This window comes from Helicoverpa zea, chromosome 6, assembly GCF_022581195.2.
Source record: "Helicoverpa zea isolate HzStark_Cry1AcR chromosome 6, ilHelZeax1.1, whole genome shotgun sequence".
Classification (NCBI taxonomy): Eukaryota; Metazoa; Arthropoda; class Insecta; order Lepidoptera; family Noctuidae; genus Helicoverpa; species Helicoverpa zea.
Window position 1 is genome coordinate 6,698,166 of NC_061457.1, and position 21,917 is coordinate 6,720,082.

The 21,917-nt window shown below is 35.4% G+C and overlaps 1 protein-coding gene across 1 annotated transcript; it reads right to left on the minus strand.

The window, feature by feature from the left end:
* Window positions 1–639: 639 nt before the first annotated feature.
* LOC124631415 (protein MAL2) lies at window positions 640–20,945 on the minus strand. The gene is made up of 4 exons (XM_047165795.1): window positions 20,621–20,945; window positions 7,154–7,312; window positions 6,528–6,641; window positions 640–2,464 (listed from the first exon to the last, which is right to left on the minus strand). The coding sequence occupies exons 1-4, from the start codon at window positions 20,765–20,767 to the stop codon at window positions 2,369–2,371; spliced, it is 516 nt and encodes a 171-aa protein (XP_047021751.1). The 5' UTR covers window positions 20,768–20,945; the 3' UTR covers window positions 640–2,368.
* Window positions 20,946–21,917: the final 972 nt, after the last annotated feature.

Below are 21,917 nucleotides of genomic sequence, written 5' to 3' on the forward strand. Positions count from 1 at the left end.
AATAACTTTTAAATATGACCGCTTCTTTCGTTGATACGTGATCATACTCTTCAAATAGAAAATATGAGGCTGAAATAGCAAGTCCCAAGGTGAAGGTCATTTTCTGAAGCAGTGACTCATTCATGAGGATATCACAAGATAAACCGCGTTTTAGTAATCATGAAAATATTTTTTTGTTTTTATGTGACTAATTAATTTCCGGAATCGATTAATGTTTATTTCTGCCACAACTGGATATAAGAATCAGGTGCATTTCTTATAGATCCTCCTGTTTACCGCATTGCTAAATGATAATAAACGACATAGATATACGTACGAAACCTTTTTGAATATTATGTGTCCATTAGTAAAATAGCATTGCTCGTCAACAGTGAGATATAATTTAGGACTCAGGATTAGTACTGAGTTTCCCAGGGGTTTTAGAAAAAAAAAATAATCCAGAAGATGATTTTTTCGAACAAAGAGAAAAAAAAGTTGGGCGACAAAAAATAATAGTAATCTAAAACCCCTGGGAAACTCAGTACTAATTATATATATATTATAAGTCTAAATTATATCTCACTGTTGACGAGCAATGCTATTTTACTAATGGACACATAATATATATGGAAACAGATATATAAAGAAAAGTCCTTGCGATATGTTAAAATATATTTATTAACTTTTTACAAATTAGGTCAATAAAATTAACTATTGTTTAAACTTCACATAACACCCGACATTCAACACAACTTAAATATTTCAGTACTTAACAAAAACATCAAAATGTAACTTTAAGACGAAGTATATTAAACAAGTAATGTAAGTATTAGTACCTACACGCGTATAGGTAGGTAGATATAGATGTGTAGAAAACGTGCTCAATACCAAAAAATACAGACAGATGAATATTTTATAATAAGGTTCTTTATAAAATAAAAACATAGTGGACATATTTGGTTACAGACAGCAAAAAAGTTTGGTGTCTTTAGTTCTTTACCTTCAAATTACAATCTGTCTTTTTATATATGAATTTTGTTTTATACCAAGTTTATATACTTAGATGCACAAATGTTTTTGTTACTTTTGACATTTAAAACGAAGTTTTTGCCTACCCAAAATTAGTCGTAGTTTTAAAGAACAAAGAGCGATCATTGTTCAAAACGATACATTGAATGTATGTATCAGGTACTCAAACTCATACATTAGGTACTAAAGTGCATATAAAATTGTCTTCACCAAAATATCTTTTATTTTTCTCAAATTATATTAAAAAATATATTATATATTACCTTTACTTTATAGTATTTATTACCTTTAATTAATTCGTTTTAGATTACAACTAAAAAAAAAACATTCAAGTTTTGATATTTGCAAGACTAGTCTAACAAATGTATAACAATCAGTGTTAAAATACGAGTAATTACATATACATTGTGTTTACCTAAAAAGAGAAGCCTATACATGTACTTCGTCAAAACTGGCCCCAAATTAATATTTCTATTTTATTCAATGTGGTTGAATTTGGTTAAATTGACATTTATAATAGGTAAGTAGGTATATTGATAATGTACATTTTGGGTAAAAACTATTTTTCATCAATATTTTTGCTGTCCGTCTTAGTTCGGCCGGATTCAAGTTTTAGTTTTTGTAATAAAACTACTACAAAATAAATGTTGTGACTATACCATGCCAATTTTCTGGTAAATTAGGCTCAAACTACAAACTAATTTCAATATATTTCTTGTCGTAAAAGTTCATGTATTGATTTCTATGTGTACTTTATCAAAAGATGCAGTGGGACGGTTGGTCATCGTAAAACATACCATTTTATATCTAGCATGTACACAATCTATGGCCATTAATTCAATTCTATATACCATACTGTTTGTTAGAGTAAACGATTTTAAAGTATATTATAATTGTATATAAATTACTAGTATACGCTTAACTAACTGCATAAAATGCAATGTTTTGATCAACCAAGTTACAAAGTTTTCTTTTCACAACATATTTTTTCAGATAAATAATAAATATAAACCTTCAATTACATTATTATATTTATGTAAATCGGCCTGGCAGCTAAAACACATTCATAAGGCCTTCGATATTAAAATTTCGCTATTAACTAGCTAGACATTTGAAATAGGACAATTTATTAATATTTCAAAATAATTTATGATACTTGTCAAATTAAATTGCTAACGCCAATAGTCACGTTTTCAAGTATTAAAAATAAATGTTGTAAACAGTGCTTATAATAAAGATCGTGAAAAATACAGTAAGATTTCGGCGTTCTGAATCGAAAGCGAAACGAATGTGAACGATACGATAATAGGCTTCGGTTGAGGTTTGTGGTGTCGCGGCGCATGCGCGTGGAGGGTCGCGCTCACGCCGCCGGCGCAGACGCCATGGAGCCTCGCTGCTCCCGGTACAGCAGGAACGCGCTGGCTCCGTACGCCGCCGTGTTGAAAATACCAAACACCTGCAAAACAAAATACGATCTTTAACATAAGAAATTCTGCAAACTCCTTGGTTAGAAGGTTCCTACGTAGGTAGTCTTTCGCGGGAGGACTAAGTAGCTGAGCAAGACAAGTAGGGGTATGTTGTGTTTTTTGGTCAATCATTTCAGGTAATGCTAAAGATACTGCAGAATAATCTCTCGTGTACCGATTTAATCGCCCTAAAGTGATGACACGAGTGCATTATATACTACAGATCGAAACAAGCAATAATACCTATTGTGTAATTGTTTTACATTATAATATATTCATGACTGGAAAGACGTAATCATTAAATATGATGCTTCGAAATACTACCTTCTAAAGTTAGGATTAAGTCGATATGCAAATTAAAAATAGAAAGTAACATTCGATAGGTCGACGTTCTCAAACTTAATTACTTACTAGTTATACCTACCACTATCTTCAATAATCTATAGACTTCGTCTAGAGGTGTGAGTCTAATCAATGTCGTAACTCATTTGGTTATTTTAAGATCAAGTTAATTACTAATAGTAAATGAGTGCCGATTTTTAAGCGACTTCCCAAAAAAGAAGAAGGTTTTCAATTAGAACCTTTTTTTACTAACTGGCTTATCCCAAAAAGCGTTTAAACAAGTGAAAAAACTATTTTCAGCTATTATATGTAATACTAGCTTCTGCCCGCGACTTCGTACGCGGATCCTGTCCCTTATGCCAGCGACTACGGGGTCAGCTAAATCAAAGATCTGAATAGTCTGATATTGAATTTTAAGGGCCCGTTGACTTGAAAACAACGGAATACGCATAACCATTAGAAACGTTCCATATATTTAATTTTTGTAGTTTAACAGCAAAAGCACAGCAGACTAAACAAAACGCTGAGAACTGAACCGCAATAGACGTGACCATAGGGATAAAAGTAGTGATTCTGATTAGTCCGCATTTAAGTTGTGTGTGGCAAAAATATTACACGTATTATTACGTAAAAAAACATTAAATAGATGACAAAGTCATGGTGACTTAGTGGAAGTCGTGGTGGTTTAGTGGAACCAATCTCTCAAGTATGAGCGTGCAACTTTTCTAAGTTCGTATGTACTTTCTACGTATATTTTGGATACCAATGACCGTTATTTGGAGGGGAAGTTAAACTGTGGGTTCCGGCTGACATTGAACATTCTTGGCAGTCGTTATGGGTAGTCAGAAGTCAGTAAGTCTTACCAAGGGGTGTTGGGTTGAGCGGGTAACCGGGTTGTGGAGGTCAGATAGGCAGTCGCTCCTTGTAAAACACTGGTACTCAGTTGCATCGTGACTGGAAGTCGACCCTAACATAATTGGGACAAACGCTCGAGATAATAACGACAATAATAATGAGATATAAGCACCGCATGACATCTGAGGCTGATGACGGGGAGTAGCGACCCCGAGGGGCTATATATACTGAGTTCTCCAGGGAGAACAGGGAGTATACTGTCCCCCATCTCCGGTCGGTCGAAGTGAACCATGACTGGGGTAGGTCTCACGCCTCTGTCTTGGCTTGGCCGTCCAGAGTGGAGTCGCTAGATCAGGGTTAGTAGCCCTGCTCGGAGGGTAGGTGCCTCATGGTAAGTGACCCACAGGGAGCGTGTAATCTGCGTTTAAAGTATCCTCGTCCTTCAGCCGCTCATGTCCTTGTTGCCTTCTTGTTGCTATTGAGTGACTGATTCCCGGGGGCCCAGTAAGTGAGGTGGCGAGTCTCCACCTGCCATTTTTACATGTATCTAATACAATATCATCCACTAACATCCCATCACAATAGCCCAAGCAGTTTTCCTCCATAGTTAGCAATAGTTTAGCACAGAACCGGGGATTGTCTTTTTTTAACGACGTCCACAGGGGATTGTCCTTGGGTTCATTTCTATAGTGTATAGAGGGATAATCGTCGTTTTCTGTCACCATTTCATTAAAGTTGTCTCAAAAGGGCGTGTTGGCTTCTGCCCCACGTTTGCCTCCCAAAAATTTGGAACTCTGTAGTCCCGAGGTCTGGAGAGACATACGTAATAATAATGAGATATAACGCAACAAAGTCGGAGAGTGGGGGCTCGTGACGCGACGTCTAGGTATGTAAAATTTGTACTAAACAGTGACTTAAGACAAAATTCAAGCGTATTGTATCTTCGTTATTATTTGTTTATGAGAGAGAGAAAAGAAAAATACGTGTCCATTATTTTAGGGTTATCTAAAAGACGGACTAATTACTTTTTTTGATTCACCATACCTATTTCATAACATTCATTTCTATACATTTCAAGTGTAGTATTGCTCTTGAAGTTCCACATCAGGTGTTCCAGATCTTCGATGTTTATACGTCAACAGAGAGTGCTTATCAGATTGAACCACTTTTGCTAGAACCTCATATCTTCATATGCTATAGTCTAGCTGGGCTCCTGGAGTTCCACATCAGGTGTTTTACATCTTCAATTTTTATAAGTCAACAGAGAGTGCTTATCAGATTGAACAACTTTTGCTAAAACGTCATACCTCTATATGCTATAGTCTAGCTGGGCCCCTGGAGTTCCACATCAGGTGTTTTAGATCTTCAATTTGTATAAGTCGATAGAAAGTGCTTATCAAATTGATCAACTTTTGCTAAAACGTCATACCTGTATATGGTACAGAGAAGCTGGGCTCTTGGGGTTCCACATCAGGTGTTCCAGATCTTAAAATTTATTATCTCAGCTGAAAATGCTCATCACATGAAACAATTTTTGCCATGGCACCATTTTTGTATCTCTTATAGTTTTGTTGGTCTGTTGGAGTTCTGTATCAGGTCTTCAAGTTTCGAAGATAAATTATAGCCTATATGTTGACCAGGCTTAATACTGTTACAACAAAGAAAAAATCATTGAAATCCGTTCAGTAGTTCCGAAGATTAGCGTGTACAAACAAACAGACATACAGACATACAGACATACAGACATACAGACAAACAGACAGATTTTTTTTTTTGGATTTGTGCTCCATTACTGTTCCTAAACCCCACCCAATTATTATTTTTTTAATATATTCAATGTACAGACACAGTTTTTTTACAGATTTATTATATGTATAGATATAGATATATTTTCGTATAAAGAATGAATGTGTTCTATTATGAAGTTCCAAATACAACACAAAGAACTCAGCGCGATTCACGAGTAGATTCCTACATTAACTATTGTTACCGCGTATGGAAGGGAGTTCCAGATATGGATTCCGTTCAATCATTTATAAAACGAGCTCATGAAATTCAATTAAAGTTGTGAGGATCATTTATTTCAAATTAAATAGTCAAAAAACTGAAAAGGGAATGTTCCCACAAAATATAGATTTCCAACGAACTTATAATGATCTCACCGTTTTAATAAAGCTAATGAGCTATATCATTACCCTCCTTTTGAGTATTTCGTATCTCTATTATAATAACCGAATTAACTGTCTGGGTAGTACTTTTTTACCAGACATAAAAAAGACGCATTCTCGACTATTTTTACGAATTAAAAACAGTGCATGTTGGCAGCTCCATTTCCATCGCACTATCTGCCTAGCCTTTTCCCAAGTATTTTGGGGTCGGCTTCCAGTATAACTGGATGCAGCTGTGTACCAGTGTTTTACAAGGAGCGACTGCCTATCTGACTGAAAGATGACGTGCAAAATACAGCCGGGACCTACAGTTTATTGTGGTTTCCAAACACAGAGCTCCATTTCCGTCTAGGTAAATTATTTCATTAATTATTATAAAATCGTAACCATCGCAACATCTGTAAACCAATAAGTCAACTATTTACCGTATACATAAGGTAAAAAATGGCTATTTCTTATTAGAAGGCCTAAATACAAATATGTATTCAATTTAGTTAAAATGAAAGGACTAACTCCATTTCCTCAATACAACGTTTAAACTAAACGCTTGTATTGAAAAGGAAATTGGTAAAGGTTATAGGTTATTTTAACGTAAAAGGTATCATCAAGCTATAACCTCTTTTGGTGAAAACTGAAGAACCGAAAAAATTGACCGGTAAAATCGTAATTATTTTCTACTGGTACTTACAGCAGCTGCAACGTTTGCTCCGTAAGTCGGCGCGTAGTAGCCAGCCGTCGCTGCGAACAGGACTATGAAGGCGATCAGGTACATCAGTGTTTCTATGGAAGTGCTGATCAACTCCTGGAACATAGAGAGGTTTGTCATCAGAACAACGAAGTACGAACAAAAGAAGTTGAACATATCAAAATTTACAAAAGTGCCTAACAAAGTTAAGGGTCTTATAATTTCTTAACATAAATGCCAATATTTATCTACTTAACGTTCTAAACTTGAAAAAATAAGATAAAAACTCTGGTATGTTATCGACGATACAAGGTTTAGCAGTTTTCAAAATGTTGATTTACTCGGCTACTTTTGAAGTACCTAGAAATCGAAAACCTTGTCCAAAAGACGGGATTAATTTGTGAAGTTCATTTTTTAAAGAGAACAAGATTTTTGTGGTGTTTGTCTGTATTTTTTCAATGTTTATTATGTAATTACATCATCCGGTGAAAGGAATGGAGCAGAGAAAGTTTCAGTACTTTTAAAAAAGTTCTTCAAAGTTTTATAGCAAATTGCTTTGAGATTTAATATTTCCTGATGATGATGATGATGATTTATATTAATATTTTTTTTTAAATTGAAGTACTTACAGATAAGACCCAGTTGATGGGTATTTTGAGGGCTTCCTTGATGCTGAGCAGGTAGACGAAGCTCCACATGAGTGTGGTGATGAAGCTCGTGACTGCGACGAACACGAACCATGTGGAGTACCATGGCGACGCTAGTGCCATGCACAGGATACCCAGGACCTGGAAATAAAAAGTAAAACTATTAAATATAAAAAAATAAGCAAATCGTATTTGTTCTATGTGCCTTGCTCTCTTTGACTCTGTCTGTTAATAATTTATCTTATTATTTAAAAATATTTAAAATAGGTCTCTTGGAATATCAGGATTTTTATGATGTACTAATTAACACATAATTTGCTTACATATTATTGATTGATTACTATAATAAGATAAAGAGGAGAGTATGAAAGATACCGATTCCCGTAAGAGTAATGTTAATGGATAGTAAGTAATCACATCACCGGGTTTACCCGTTAGCTATATGAATTATCTAGACAGATTTTAATGTAGAAATATTGTAGTAAATAATAATCTTACCTATGCAAACTGTCTTGGTAAAATCGAAAAAGGTGCTCATGTATGTAAGCGTAAAGATGACGATTACGTTTACAAACATTCACTTTCTTTTTAAAAGGTTATCGCACTGAGAAAAAGTGAAATTGACTACTTCTTCCAAAATACCCAATTATAGAGTTTGTACATACGTATGCTAAATATCAATGATTTTTGTTAAGGTACTATAAAATAATAATATTAAGAACTTGACACTTTATAATAGGTAGGTATGTAATGTGCGCAAAAAAATACTTTCATCCTAATCAGTATTGCATTCCTTTGAAAATGACTAGCTATTGTCAAATTACGCTTATATTTTCGTGTCATACCTAGGTGAGCTATCTTATCTACCAGCAGTTGTGATAAAGATTATCTCAGAACATGACGCATCGTGGATCATTTTTTGCAAGGCCGAGTTAAAAATATAGCTGAGCACAGCGAGCTGTAATTAAATAAAACATCAAATTGTATACGATGGAGTCACTCATGTCTTAGAATAACAGTAAGTACCACTGCTTTGGAGAAATATGTTTAATATAATACATGTAAGCGATTATACGACTTAGTAGGAGCCAAACAATATACCTGGGTAATGTATGACTAATACAGGCAAAGATTTACATGACATTGTTGTTTAGATAACGTATGTTTTATCGGAGAAACGATAACATTCAATATTATCATGCATATCTTCCACGGGGCTTTTTTTTCTGTATTTTATTTTGCCTTTCAACAAAAAATACTGATCGGTCATTCGGGCACAAAATAAGGTTAAGGTTTTTTGTGCAATTAAACTGCATCGACCGCTGTGATTTTTAAGGAAAAATATCAATACGTAGGTATAGAATTTTATTTATTTCTAATTTGTTTAAATATTATGTAGACATCGCATTTTTTGTTTAATTTACTTATTGCAGCTCTAAACAACTAAGTATATCATGAGTAGTCGTTACAGATTAGTCTCATTGTAAAGACCATACTGACACAATTGCAGTAGCATACTTGGACTTGGAACTACTTTAAACAATGCTCCTAAATAATCCAAATTACCTAATAGATTCTAATGTGGACATGTTTAATAAGATATTATTGCATTGGATTTCTTTCATCATAGCTCGCAAATGGTATTTAATTGCTAATATCTCATTTATTTAACATATTTTACCAATATTTGCTATTAATCATTAACGTTTACTAATTGGATTTTTTGAAATCGTGCAACTAGTTAGGTACTCATTTAAATTAATTTTAATTAGTTCCTGGGCATTGCCTTATCGGTGTGCACGACGGTGCAATGTTTTAATATCTTAAATGCTGTAGGTACCTATTTTTAGGTCCAAAAGTTTGCAAAGAACCTAGCCTTTGCTCCTATTAAGTATATACATGTTCTGAAAATAACTGGTAACTAGCGTAAAGTATGTAATAGATAAACTAGCGGTAATATTCCAGTACCACTAGGACAACGGTGTCAGGTAAATGTGAACCATTAGCGTCCATCGAAGGCGGCAAGCGCAGGCGCAGGTAAGCGCGCCATCGCCGCCCCGCGCACCGCCGCGCAGCGGCCTCTACGAACCAAACCGGTTTGATATCGCGCGCGAACACGAACCCTCTGTCGCAATGCCCACTAAACAGGTGTTGTTTGTAGAAATTCCATCCGATAACCGAACGGCAAACACTGCCTTACAATAAATTGCGACCTTCCCACCACGACTTTAAAGTACTCTAACTGCCATGTTCATGACCAGAACATATTAGCACCGAGAATATCGTAGACATCCGCTCCACAAGTCTACGTAGGTCCCTGTCTTGCTAAGGAGATACGATAATGTGTGTCAAATGAGGCACGTGCTCAGTTGCATATAATATGGAGAAAGTGCGTCGCCGGCGCAGCCGCGGGGCAAAGTTGTCGTGTGGACGTAGATGTATGTGACGCGGCCGCCATACCGAGTTCCAAGCTCTATCAATGGGTTCACAGACCAACATCGCTTTTACACGTTGCAGTCTCGCTCCAAATAACAAAACGTGGCCGGATTTCCGATACTACTGTATTCCGTGTCTGCATCTGTTGACGAAAGTGCTACGAATAATAGGACACACCCACAGAATTTATATGGAAGCAGGGTTAGACAACTCAACATCAATTAAACAAACTCAAACTATGGAGCTAAGAACCAACATGAGTATTGTTTAAGCCCTTAGTTGTTTAAGCAGTTTTTTACGGCTTATGTTTAACTGATCACCAGATATAGTAACAAATAGCAGACAAAAATAGTAAATGATCACCAAAATGAAACTCGCATTTTAATGTAAAACTATAACCAAAGTTTTAACACTTTTCTATCCTATTTAAGTGAAATTACTCCAAAATAAATCATGCGTAAGCCAAAAATAGTAAATGATCACCAAAATTAAACCACCATTTTAATGTAAGATTATAACCAAAGTTTTTAAATTCTGCTATCCTATTTAAGCAAAATGAGTCCAAATAAATCATTGTTATCCCAAAAGTAGTAAATGATCATCAAATTATACTAGCGTTTTAATATAAAATGATAATCAAAGTTTTTACATCTTGCTATCCTGTTTAAGTAAACTGACTCCAAAAAAATAAGTTCGGCCTGATACAATTAATGTAATAAGATTATGGGGACCCTTTTCCTGCACTAGGGTGGAAAATTGTCTATTGCATGCCTCTAACTAAACAGTGCGATAAGAGTGTGTTTTCGAGGGAGTGTATTGAGAAACACATTCTTCTACTTCTTTCTCCTGCCCTGTTCCCAATTTTACTTGGGGTCGGTGCAATATGTCATTTTATTCTATTTTCCCCTGTCACTCGTCATACTGACACTCACGCATGCATTGCAAGCCGGACACATAACTTAATATGGCATCATAATACTTTATTTGGTAATAAGCCTACATTTTATGGCAATCACAGTGACTTATTTAGGCAAAAATAATACATTAATTTGGTCGTCAAGAGTTGGTGATCATTTACTAAATTTGGTGGTCGAATACAATTTAAAGTGAAGTCGTGACTAAAATAGCTGGTACTATTACATTTTTAGACTTTATTTTTCTGGTGTTCAGTAGATATTTCTGGTTACAAAACTAAGGGTATCAAAGCATTTTATGGTGGTCATTATATTTGTTCCCGTTTTTTACTTTTGAATTACTTACCTAACTCTTTCATTTACCTATTTCTAAACTAGATATTGTGAATGAAGGAACTACTTACTTCCTTCACCCAGATAAAAAGATAGTTTTTTAGCCTTCCTTTATAAATGGACTCCTTAACACTGAAATATTTTTTCAATTCGTATCAGTAGATACTTACTTCCTGAGATGAGCTCGTTCAAGCAATCAACCAAAAAAACGATCAAACTCATCAACAGTATTTTTTTTATATTTTCTGCTTGGCAAGCGTAGCACTTCGTAATCGGTTAGCCTTTTCAATAAATATCTTTACATAAGTCATATCATGTCGTGTATAGTTTTACGGTAAATTAAAAACGAATGTTCAACTCATTAGTTTAGAAAACTTAGCGTGTATTTGTCCAGTTTTCACTTGTTCTCTGTTCCCATGTGAAGGTACAATGCGCAATCGCCCTTGAAGTTAACACCCATTCAGTATGGCGGCTAATTGAAGTGACTCCATCGATCCGTAGTTATAATATTATTTTTCAATTACCAACGCTTCCAACACTAATACCACAATAATTGAATCACTTAGTTCGTAGAACAATATCCAGGAAAATGGATACGAAGTCGTTATGACTGTATAAAAAATAGTGATGAATGCATTCGTCTGACAACGTTCCGTTAGTGGGGTGTTGTATCGGAGTCAATCCAGCAACGAACGCAACGGTTACGAAGTGAAAATGCAATCAAGTAACATAACATTGGGGTCAATGGGTGCGTGCCGGCGTGGCCAACTTGCCCAAACATTGTCTAGTCGGTTCATTGACCATACTTCCGCATAGGGTTCAAACTGACTTCGTGAAATGGAAACTGATAAGTTAACCTTAAGACATAACTTTCACCTCATATTTGGCAGTTTTATTTTTAAAAAGTTTATAACCATCTACAATACTGTACATACTTTTGAATTAAAATGGCTTTAATGTTTCATGTAACTAAAATACGTAATTCTGTAGTTATAATAATCATAGAAAACCTGTTGGACAGCATTATTATATAACTGACTATTGTTTTAAACAACATGACTATCACAAGTTCCTATATACCTATGTATAAAACTGAATTTTTATTTTTTCTTGAAGTTTAAGAAGACGGATGTATCCTTGCGAAGTCGGTAACATTCAATTATTAAATATTTGTCTAATGATGTTGACCTTGACAGATACCTAATATTATAAAATAACAAGATATTTTGCTCACATGCCAATCGTCGCAATTTGAGGTTGCGAGTGAATTTTAATTTGGTACTCGCTCACGCTCAACAAAATGACGCAATCCCCAGATCTAGTCAGACTTCGATTTAAGCAAGCAAAGTGCCTGGCCACCAATTGAGTCGCATAGTTGAATGGTAGCCACGAATGGCATTTAAGCCAACCAGATATACTGTAACAGCCTGCGAGCCTCCGCATTCTTCACTTCCCTGCTTAACTAACTAGTCACCACCCATATAATATACAACATCGAAACACTTTCATGTAGACCAGGACCGCAGATAGAATTGTAACAATATTTCTCCAATAGCGCAATAGTTAACCCGAACAAAAAATTCGAAGAAAGTTATTTCAATTTCATTGACCTCGATTTCGCAACCGTGACAGAACGTCAACGCATCATGGATCCACGAAAGCGATGTTTACTAACAAACCAACATAGTAATATAAAACTGTTCCGGTAGCAATGAAAATTATATAGAATTACGTTCGATCCTCTCATTAAATATTGAAGTCTAGATTCCGCGTCTTTTCCTTGTGACCTTCGACTTAATACGATACGTAAGCAATACAGCTACACAGAGTCACACGTACACGGAATAAAACACAAATAAAGCATGCTCAGGAGACAGGCCGTATTGTAGATATTATTGCTGATGCGACTAAACTACGGCACATCAGCGAAGACTTGAGAATTTTGTGGGCTGAAGAAATAACAATAGATAGTCACTGTATTACATTCACAGGGTAATGTGCTCTGTGGGAGTGTAGCACTGTGGTTGGACGGCATGGATCGAAGCAGATTACTGACACACTAATACCGTATTATGAAGTGGCAGAGGCATCATTCATTGAGCTTAATAGCGGCTCTATCATTCGAACAATCATTACTTTTATCACCATTAAGATTATTTAACGTGAAATCGTTTGGCAATTATGAATTAGCTGTAAGAACTGGTAATCTAAGTGCTACTTGGAAGTCAAGAATTTAGAGATTGGAAATAATACCTAAAACACATGTACTTAATTCGCTAGTAATAGAAAACAGAAGCCGAAGTAGAAAGTTACTACAAGCCTAAAATGTGAACGAAAGGAATATGCAATCCACAAAAAGGGAAAAAAATATTTCTGATCAAGGATAAGTAAACAAAAACCATACATACGGTGCAGGAATATTCACAATGTGAATTAAAAATATATACCAAGTAGGTAGATATACGTGACAACACTACATTCTTCTCAATTAAAAAATTAAACCCAAGGCTAGAAGGATAAGTAACTCAATAAAGACGGTTTGAGAGGTGTCTGAAGTCAAAAGTCAGAGGTCACTTGACAAAATGCCTCGAGGATCTTCTAGACTAATTGATGAAAGTATTTGAACTGAGTACACTTTAACTAAATATCATCTAACTAAGTACTATAGCCATTTCATTCTAATGCATTGAACGCATGAGAAGAACAAGCTGGAATATGAAAACATTATAAAAGTGTTTGCTTTTAGTTGTCTATGATCTCCATGACCCGTTTTCTTAGACGATGCTTACAAGAAAAATAAGAGAACAACAGATGAGCGTCCTCCCAAAATAACCGACCGTCCTGTAGCGGCAGACAAATATAAACTGCTGTTTATATACGTTTAAGACATGACATAATACTTGAACACACAAGCGATAACTTTCTCCTGCCCAATGCTCTTCCTATCGAACTAGAAGTTTCCCAGCTACCAAATCTTAATACAAACGCAACGAACTTTTATAGCCATTGTTGTTATGCTCGTGTACATTTCTTAGTCATGTAATAAAATTCATCGTCGAGTTGTTGGAATATAATTCAGCATGATACTTAAATTATAGCATTGACGCTATTTGCAGACTGTGCGCGCTGTGATAATTTTGCGCTAAGTGTGTTATGTATTTGGATAGTATACTGTAAACTGTAAAGGACCTAGTTTTTGTTTAAGAAGTATACACTATTATGTATGGTTTTCCTACTTACGATGTTTTACATGCACACACCACACTACGAGTGAACTAAGCGCTTAGGTGTGTCGCAAGCATGGAACACAGCGTAGCTGGCTGCACAATGCGAAAATTTCGAAACACATTTTTGTGTTCGACGAATGTATGTTTTAGGTTAGCTTTACTTACTGATTTTCATTTCAGATCAGTTAAAATAAGTTTACTCACAGCAAAAGTAGTAGGTATGGGAAAGTAAATAACTACAGAAGGGCTCAGAAGTCTGACTGAAATATCGAATCATTCATTCATTATACAGCAAGTCATTAGAAGTTATGTATCTACTTATACAAGTTTGCTTGAAGAATTTTCGAAAAGAACCCATTGTAGGTATATCGACGTGAATTATGAGCCCATTAAACTTTCAAGCTTGTGGTTAGCCCAGTTGACTTAACTCTAGGAGGTAAACTATGTCTGACCAGTGAAAACTGTTATGAGTACACGCAAGTGTACGTTATTGAGCGATTGAAATGATGGGAAAACGACAAGTTGTCACACCGGACCGAGTGGAGTCAAAGACGCGTAGGTACGACGTTGGCCGGCCATGGCGGACCACATGTTGACAGTACTACTTTCATTTTGATGCCAACTTTCACCCGATGTCGCTCTCGAATAAGCTACGAATGCAAAATTTTAATCGTCGTTAATATACTCGTTATTTTTTTCTTTTATTATTAGGTCCTGTTCTTACACGTGTCAAAATTATATTTTCTCTTTTCGTTTATAGCCTGTATATTCATTTTTTATGAGCCCAATCATTATCAAATTATGAACAATAGTAGGTACCTACTGATTATTATCACTAAGATCTGTGCATACTTTTATTGTTTACATATTGATGAAAAGAATTAGTCATAGATAGGTACGTCTGGTGAATAATATATCATTAAATTTAGTACTTAGATTACTTAGGATTATGACGCTATTGAAGTGTTCGGGTCATAATAACTTTAGGCAACTATGCTGAATGTGACCTGACGATAGAAGATGTTCTAGCCAAATAAAACGCCAATTATTTATGAATGAATACATACCTAGATCAGTCATTACGAAAATAGGACAGTAGGTACTATAAATATTAAGAACAACAGAAAGAACCCCTTGCCTTGTGTTCACAATTTAGGGAATAAATAGAAATTAGATCTTAAGAACGTTAATACCTACATAGAGTTGAGGTTGTATATGTATGTGTCATAGTTTGCTTAATCATGGATATTCATAGCACATTACGTATGTGAACTTTGCAAATACTATAAAGGTACTTATAATATACTACAACGAACATGTTATAACTGCATATAACGTAGATATATTTTCGTAAAGTAATGTAACAATAAGGAAAAAGGAAAATTATGCATATGGGGCGTCAGCGATAACAGCAATTGAAAAAAAAAAATTTGGTTATTGGCGCTGTAATGTAGAATGTAGGTATGAAATTATGAATATCAAAACTGATAACATATTATGTAGATTATAAAATTAGCGATAACGATTTGCAAACTCCGACCACCGACCGATTTTGAAAGTGTAAATCATTATTTCTCTACAAGATTACTTTACCCGACTGCTAAAAAGTTATATTTTTCTTTCTACATTTGCTAACGAGAATTGAGCTATAGTGTCTCTACGGTCACTGTAAGATACTTTCTCCTAAAGATTCCACAGATACAAATGTAAAATTTTTGGGCATTGTAGTGGTTTATTGAACTTCTTAAAGGTTAGAAACCATTCAACCTAAACCCTTCCCCTCTTATTATAAAACGCGGTATCAAATAAGTATCGGCTTTTGTACTACCTTTAATCCACCTTTAAGTACGACCTTGAAAAAACGTTATTACAAAACGCAGTTTATCGCAAGTCCTATTACTATCTGTAGTACAAAAGATAAACCATCGAGCCCCCTAGTTTAACTGCAGTACTTAGTCGACAAACGTCAAATTCCGACATTATTTACTTTTGAGGTTATTTGTTTTGTGATGATAAAAACGAAAGTGGATATAAATATGTGTGATTTGGAATACTTGGATGTGTTAGAATACTATTGAGAGTGTCCGGGGACCCAACAGAATGCGTCATCGTCAAAATCTCTTCAAATTACCTGACGACAATTTTCGATATAAATATCGATTTACGTTTTTCGAAATAATAGTCAATTGAATGCATGATGATAATCCAGGATGATCCTATGATGCTCAACTGGGCTCGCCATAAAGTAAGTAGCCTTTACAGTGCAAGTAGGTTGCCAAAACATCCTAATTAATTGTATAAGAGTCAAAGTTTTTATTATGGATGTTTGTTTATGTTCCACGCATAAACTACCACATAGATTTTGATGAAACTCCGAAAATATATCAGATTATCATACAGTCTATTGTTTATTTACAGATTCAAGACTATTTTGGCGTTTTGCACGCCGTATCTCTGCCAGTAATATGCAATGTTTGTAAAAGACTGGAAGCTTGCTAAAATGTAGAAAAATGCCTAGATGAGAAAGGGAACAAGATTGTGTGATGAAGAACAGTGTCCAACATGTATCAGTGCATTTGACTGTATAAATAGACATCGGAATAAAATATAATTTTCTACTTTTATGTTGTTTCAAATGTTTCATTTTCTTTTGGTAATTTAATGCACACGATATTCTGTGTGTAAGTTATTGTGCACTTAATTTTGAAGAGGTTCTAATTAGATGCACAACGTCTTATTTAATCATTTAAATCGGGATGAAAATAATCCAAATTATTTCTAACCTAAAAACAAAACATAACTCGGAAACGCGCGCTGACGTTCCGTTATACGCGCAAACTCGATAGTTGTTTAAAAGAGAATAATTGGATCATATGTATATCGTTAAAAGATACTAGAAATATAAAATTACCTTTAAATAATAAAAAGTAATATTTTCAACTGCAGAGATATTTTTTTTATTGTCATAGTTATTTATTTTTCATCAAAATAGACTTAACAAAATAATGTAAAAAGGAACTGCGCATAGAATTCGGAACGATTGAACGAATGATTTAAATATTTGTTGCTTATAATCTGTGGATATTATTTGAACCATAGACAAATCGAAGTACTTAACAGTCTTCTCTTAGTCTACGTTTTGTAATAAGGATGTGAAGACTATCGTAAGTACCGTAACAAACCAAGACGTCTTCAGTCGGGTTTAAACCACTACTTGCGGCAGTTTTTATAATAAGAGGGTTTAACATGGCTGACTAATGGTTACCTACGTATATTTCTTTCCATGAACATTTTATCGGTCACCGATAGTGCTGCCAAACGCTAAGGTCACAGTTGAATGACATTAATTCTATATAGTTACAGTGTAACAAGGTTTACAACCGATCGAATTCATGATAACAATCACCGTTCAATATTTGTTTCGTTGTTTGATTAGCTGATAACAAACTTAGAGATTATAAGTATTTATTATGCTCATAGGTAATACGAGGTACAGACATGCTGTGTGTGATTACACACAGATTTTACTTGGATCTGTTTCATTCCGTAATGTCACGTAATATTAAAGCGAAAGCGTTGGAAATGTATGTTTTTGCAGTCCCTCCATTGCCGTTTTTAGCACCGGTAGTAGAGGCAGTTTGCAGTAAGTCAAATTATATTTTTATCACGTAAGAGTATACAGCGTTTTCAGTGATAAAATTGCATGTCAGCAAGTAGGTATCCATTTAGGTAATGCATGACGCACCTAGCGCATTTATATCGTTAAGATTGTCTTAGATTTTCCTTAGATAGACTTTAAAATGTCAGACAAATAGGTATTAGGAACCCCTGATGATTCTCCACAAACTCCAATTTCTTTACAAGACTACAGGAACTTCTTAACCTTTTATAATCCTACAGGATAAGTTAATAAGACCTTTAATTAGAACAATTAATCTAATTGAAGCCAAAGGCGAGCAACGGGAAGTAAATAATATTACGTGACCGATACTCATCAGACTTGTTGCTAGCTCGTATTCTTAGTAACTTTAGCACCACACTTTGCCATTGTCAGGTATTTATTATACCTACCTAGTAAGGAAACTTAAGAGATCTTACGTGAAATTATTGCTCTTTAGACAGAGTAACTGTAGGCGATTTAGCGAGTAGTGTCAGTTTAAATGTATTGAACAATATAGAACATGTATGGCCTTACTACAAAAACTTTAACCCCTGTTTTACACTTGTCTAATAAAATTTTGGCTGCAAAATGAACCGTATGTCAACGTCATAATTTGTCATTTTTTTAGACAAGGCATAAACTGACGTTTAAAAGTTTTTGTGGTAAGACGGGTAGAGTCGGATTTTAATATACCTCTATGTATAGCTATTGCTTTTGGGCAAGTATTATTGTGTCTTTATTAATCCCGTGTACTAATATGGTCCGCAATATTATTGGAGCACAAGCAAGGACGGCCGATGATATCAGCATGCTGAGCCCGAGTAGGCGATGGCGAACACACGCCCATTCAAAATATGACGAATCCTTCGTACTAAAGTTTAAATAAGGTGATACTGTTTTATATTGCTAAGTTATATCATTCCTTCCGAGACCTGACTAATCATTTCAAGGCCGTAGAGTGACAATTCGTGACGTAGGTGCCTTTTGCTAGTGCGCTACTTAATTTACATGTTACAGGTAAGATCACAATAGCTAGGTATTATAAACTTGGTGAAAAATATTATATAGAAAAATTGCATTTAATATTTTTATATGCGTAGGGCGTTAACGACGTTTAATGAATAACTCAACATAAGAATCAAATAGACGGATAGAATTCATAGGGTATGAAGGCATTGAAGACATTTGACAAGATCATTACCTACATATCATCTACATAAATATAAAATGACTTCATCCGTTAAACAATATATAAAAATAAACATTTACATCACAAGAAAACAAAAGTGCATTAGTAGAATGTGTAATTAAGTGTTCCTTTTATACAGCCCCAATGATACTGGCAGTGACTTCTAATCTTAACCCACATAGGAATAAACCGGCCAAGTGCGAGTCGGACTCGTGCACGAAGGGTTCCGTAAATTACAGTTAAATCAACCTATCTCAAAAACTATAAGAGATACTTTGATCAAACCAAAAATCGTTGAAAGAGTTAATTAGCATGCATCACCTCTATTTTTTTTAGAATTTTATACCCCGTAGTTATAAAAATAGAGGGGGGGGACATACTTTTTACGACTTTGAGAGCTGATATCTCAAAAACCGTTCACTTTAAGAAAAATGTTTTTTAGAAAACTTTATATCATTTTAAAAGACCTTTCCATTGATACCCCACACGGGTATGTACATCGAAAAAAAAAATTTCATCCCTCAGTTACATGTATGGGGGGCCCCACCCCCAATTCTTTTTTTTACTATTTAGTGTCATATTTTTGTAGCGGTTCATACAACACATATTCCCATCAAATTTCATCACTGTAGTACTTATAGTTTCCGAGTAAATCGGCTGTGACAGACGGACAGACGGACAGACGGACAGACGGACATGACGAAACTATAAGGGTTCCGTTTTTGCCATTTTGGCTACGGAACCCTAAAAATAGGCAAAATATTGCCTGAAATCCACAAAATTGAAGTTTTTATTTATTTTCCTCGTGAATACGATCAAAAGAATCAACTAAATAATTTGTTTAATTAGGCTCTTCTTTTTCTCCGTCAAAAAGTTAATTAGGTATAGGGATAGGTTTTTTCAGCAATTACGTATTAGGTACCGTTTAACATTTTGTTACAAATTGTTTCAGAGAATAATTATATCGTATATCAACTCTCGTACTTCCGTAGCTTATTTCAGTATTAAACAAACGGGAGAAGTTTATCCTGAGAGTTGTAAGTTCCGACTAGTAAGGACAGACAGAGTAAACAGTTTTGATAGCCTTCCCGAAATTAAAGTTGACGATCCGTTGGTCTATCAACGAATGTTAATAATGGAATGGGTTTGTAGCGTCGGTGAATGGAGGAGTAAGATTAGCTCTCAGCTCGCCTCCACACGCAGGTACCGGCTCGACGTACAAGCTGAGGCGTCAGCCCCCGCCAGCCGCGCCTTACCGCATCTTGCTGCCTACTGACCTCCACGGCATGACACCAAAAAGCATTCTCAGCGACAATATGCAACGTTTTATGACCTCGATAACTCATATGCATAAAATACATTATGCTAGTGTGCCTACGCGCTCTCACGGTATGAGTCCCCTAAGTTTAGTGACACACCTGCCTCAAACAAGTATGAAATAACTATGTGCATATTTGAAAGTTATAATTCTTATTAGTTAGGTATGTGGTTGTTTCTTAAAATATAATTGACATTTTATTATGTACGTTTACAAGTAATCATTTATACACAATACATTAACTCAACATTTGTTAACTAATTGCCGGACTTGAACAAGTTAAAAACTTTTCCCCTGAGTTTTATAATTAACATTAAATCTTCGCTAGTCAGCCCAATTAACTTAAACAATGGATAAATGCTTGTACTCACTAGTTGTATTATTTTTAACAGGCCCGGTGGAGTTTTGAAATAGTTAATGTCGATTTTAATCCAATCCAGCGCGCCGCCCTGCTGCTGAGATGAAGGTGCAGTTGGTTTGTTGTGTTCCGTAGTCACCACTGTCTCGGGCGCCATCATTATTTGACTTTAATGTTGGTTTATTTAAAAAGTTTTCTGTGCGTTAATCACGAGCACTGCCACTATTATATCTAGCACACTGTGGACGCGGTACACATTTTTGTCCGTCGATAGCGAGTGTAGTATCGTCCGTGCAGCGCGCAACTGTCGAGCGGAACGGAAGAGTGGCGGGACTGGCGGCCGGTGGGGAACAAGAATGGTGGTGATGGCGTTTGTGCGCCGCAACTACGACCTGCCGGTGACGGAATGCTACGCATATTATTAGTTATGTAGGTGCACATATGTGTGTCGCGAACAGAAAAAAAGTTAAGTAGTCGTGTATTTATTACAAACAAATGAACTGTCACAACACACCTTTAGCGGACTACTCAAAATTATAGAGACTCTTTATACATGTAAAGTGAGAAAGCAATGAAATAATCGCCTTTCCAGACCAGATACCCTTATAAACCAAATAGTAAGGGTAAGATGTGAATTATAGAGATTACTATCCAGTGAATTAAGTAGGACATACCTATATAATATACATAATTATTGCTTAGAGATGAGAATTGAAGAATACCAACTGCCCCTAAGGTATAAACGACAAACAATAACAAAGGCGGGAACTTTAATGAAGAATATATATCTTGTGGAAAATATAACTGCTGGAAACAAACCCAAATACTTTAGCACCTAGGTACCTATAACATTTTCTCCTATTAGGATGATGTATGCCTAAATTCAGTAAGTAAACCGTATTTATATACTTGTAGTCTATAGTAATTAAAATTTAATTCCTAAATAAGACGCAATTGAGGATCGTTCCTCAGGATGTTGTGTTGAATCTGATGAAACAAACTATTACAGATTTTAATTGCGGTCGTAACGCCATCTATTGTGGAATAGCAGAACTAACTTGGCTTTTCACTCGTATAATAACGCTGTTTCTGTAGTAATCTGATAAGACAATAATTTAGAAACAATTTTTTTGCTCCCTCTATGGTGATCTTCACACTGCCCCGCATCACGCTGCATCCTGCGTGTCGACGCACCTACGCGCGTTCCTGCGGGAGTGCAGATCTGCATCATCGTGCGGGGTTTTCACGCACTCACGCGCGTAGGTGCGTTTTGTAAATTCACGCACAGCGAGTTCCATTTTCAAATATAC

Bases quoted from the DNA above. Each gene is read 5' to 3' on its own strand.
- LOC124631415 (XM_047165795.1), bottom strand. From the start codon at position 20,767: ATGATGGCGCCCGAGACAGTGGTGACTACGGAACACAACAAACCAACT. The intron at 7,313-20,620 runs GTGAGTACAAGC...TTTTATTTCCAG, and splicing joins TGTTAAAAATAATACAACTA to GTCCTGGGTATCCTGTGCAT. The intron at 2,465-6,527 runs GTAAGTACCAGT...TTTGTTTTGCAG, and splicing joins GAGCAAACGTTGCAGCTGCT to GTGTTTGGTATTTTCAACAC.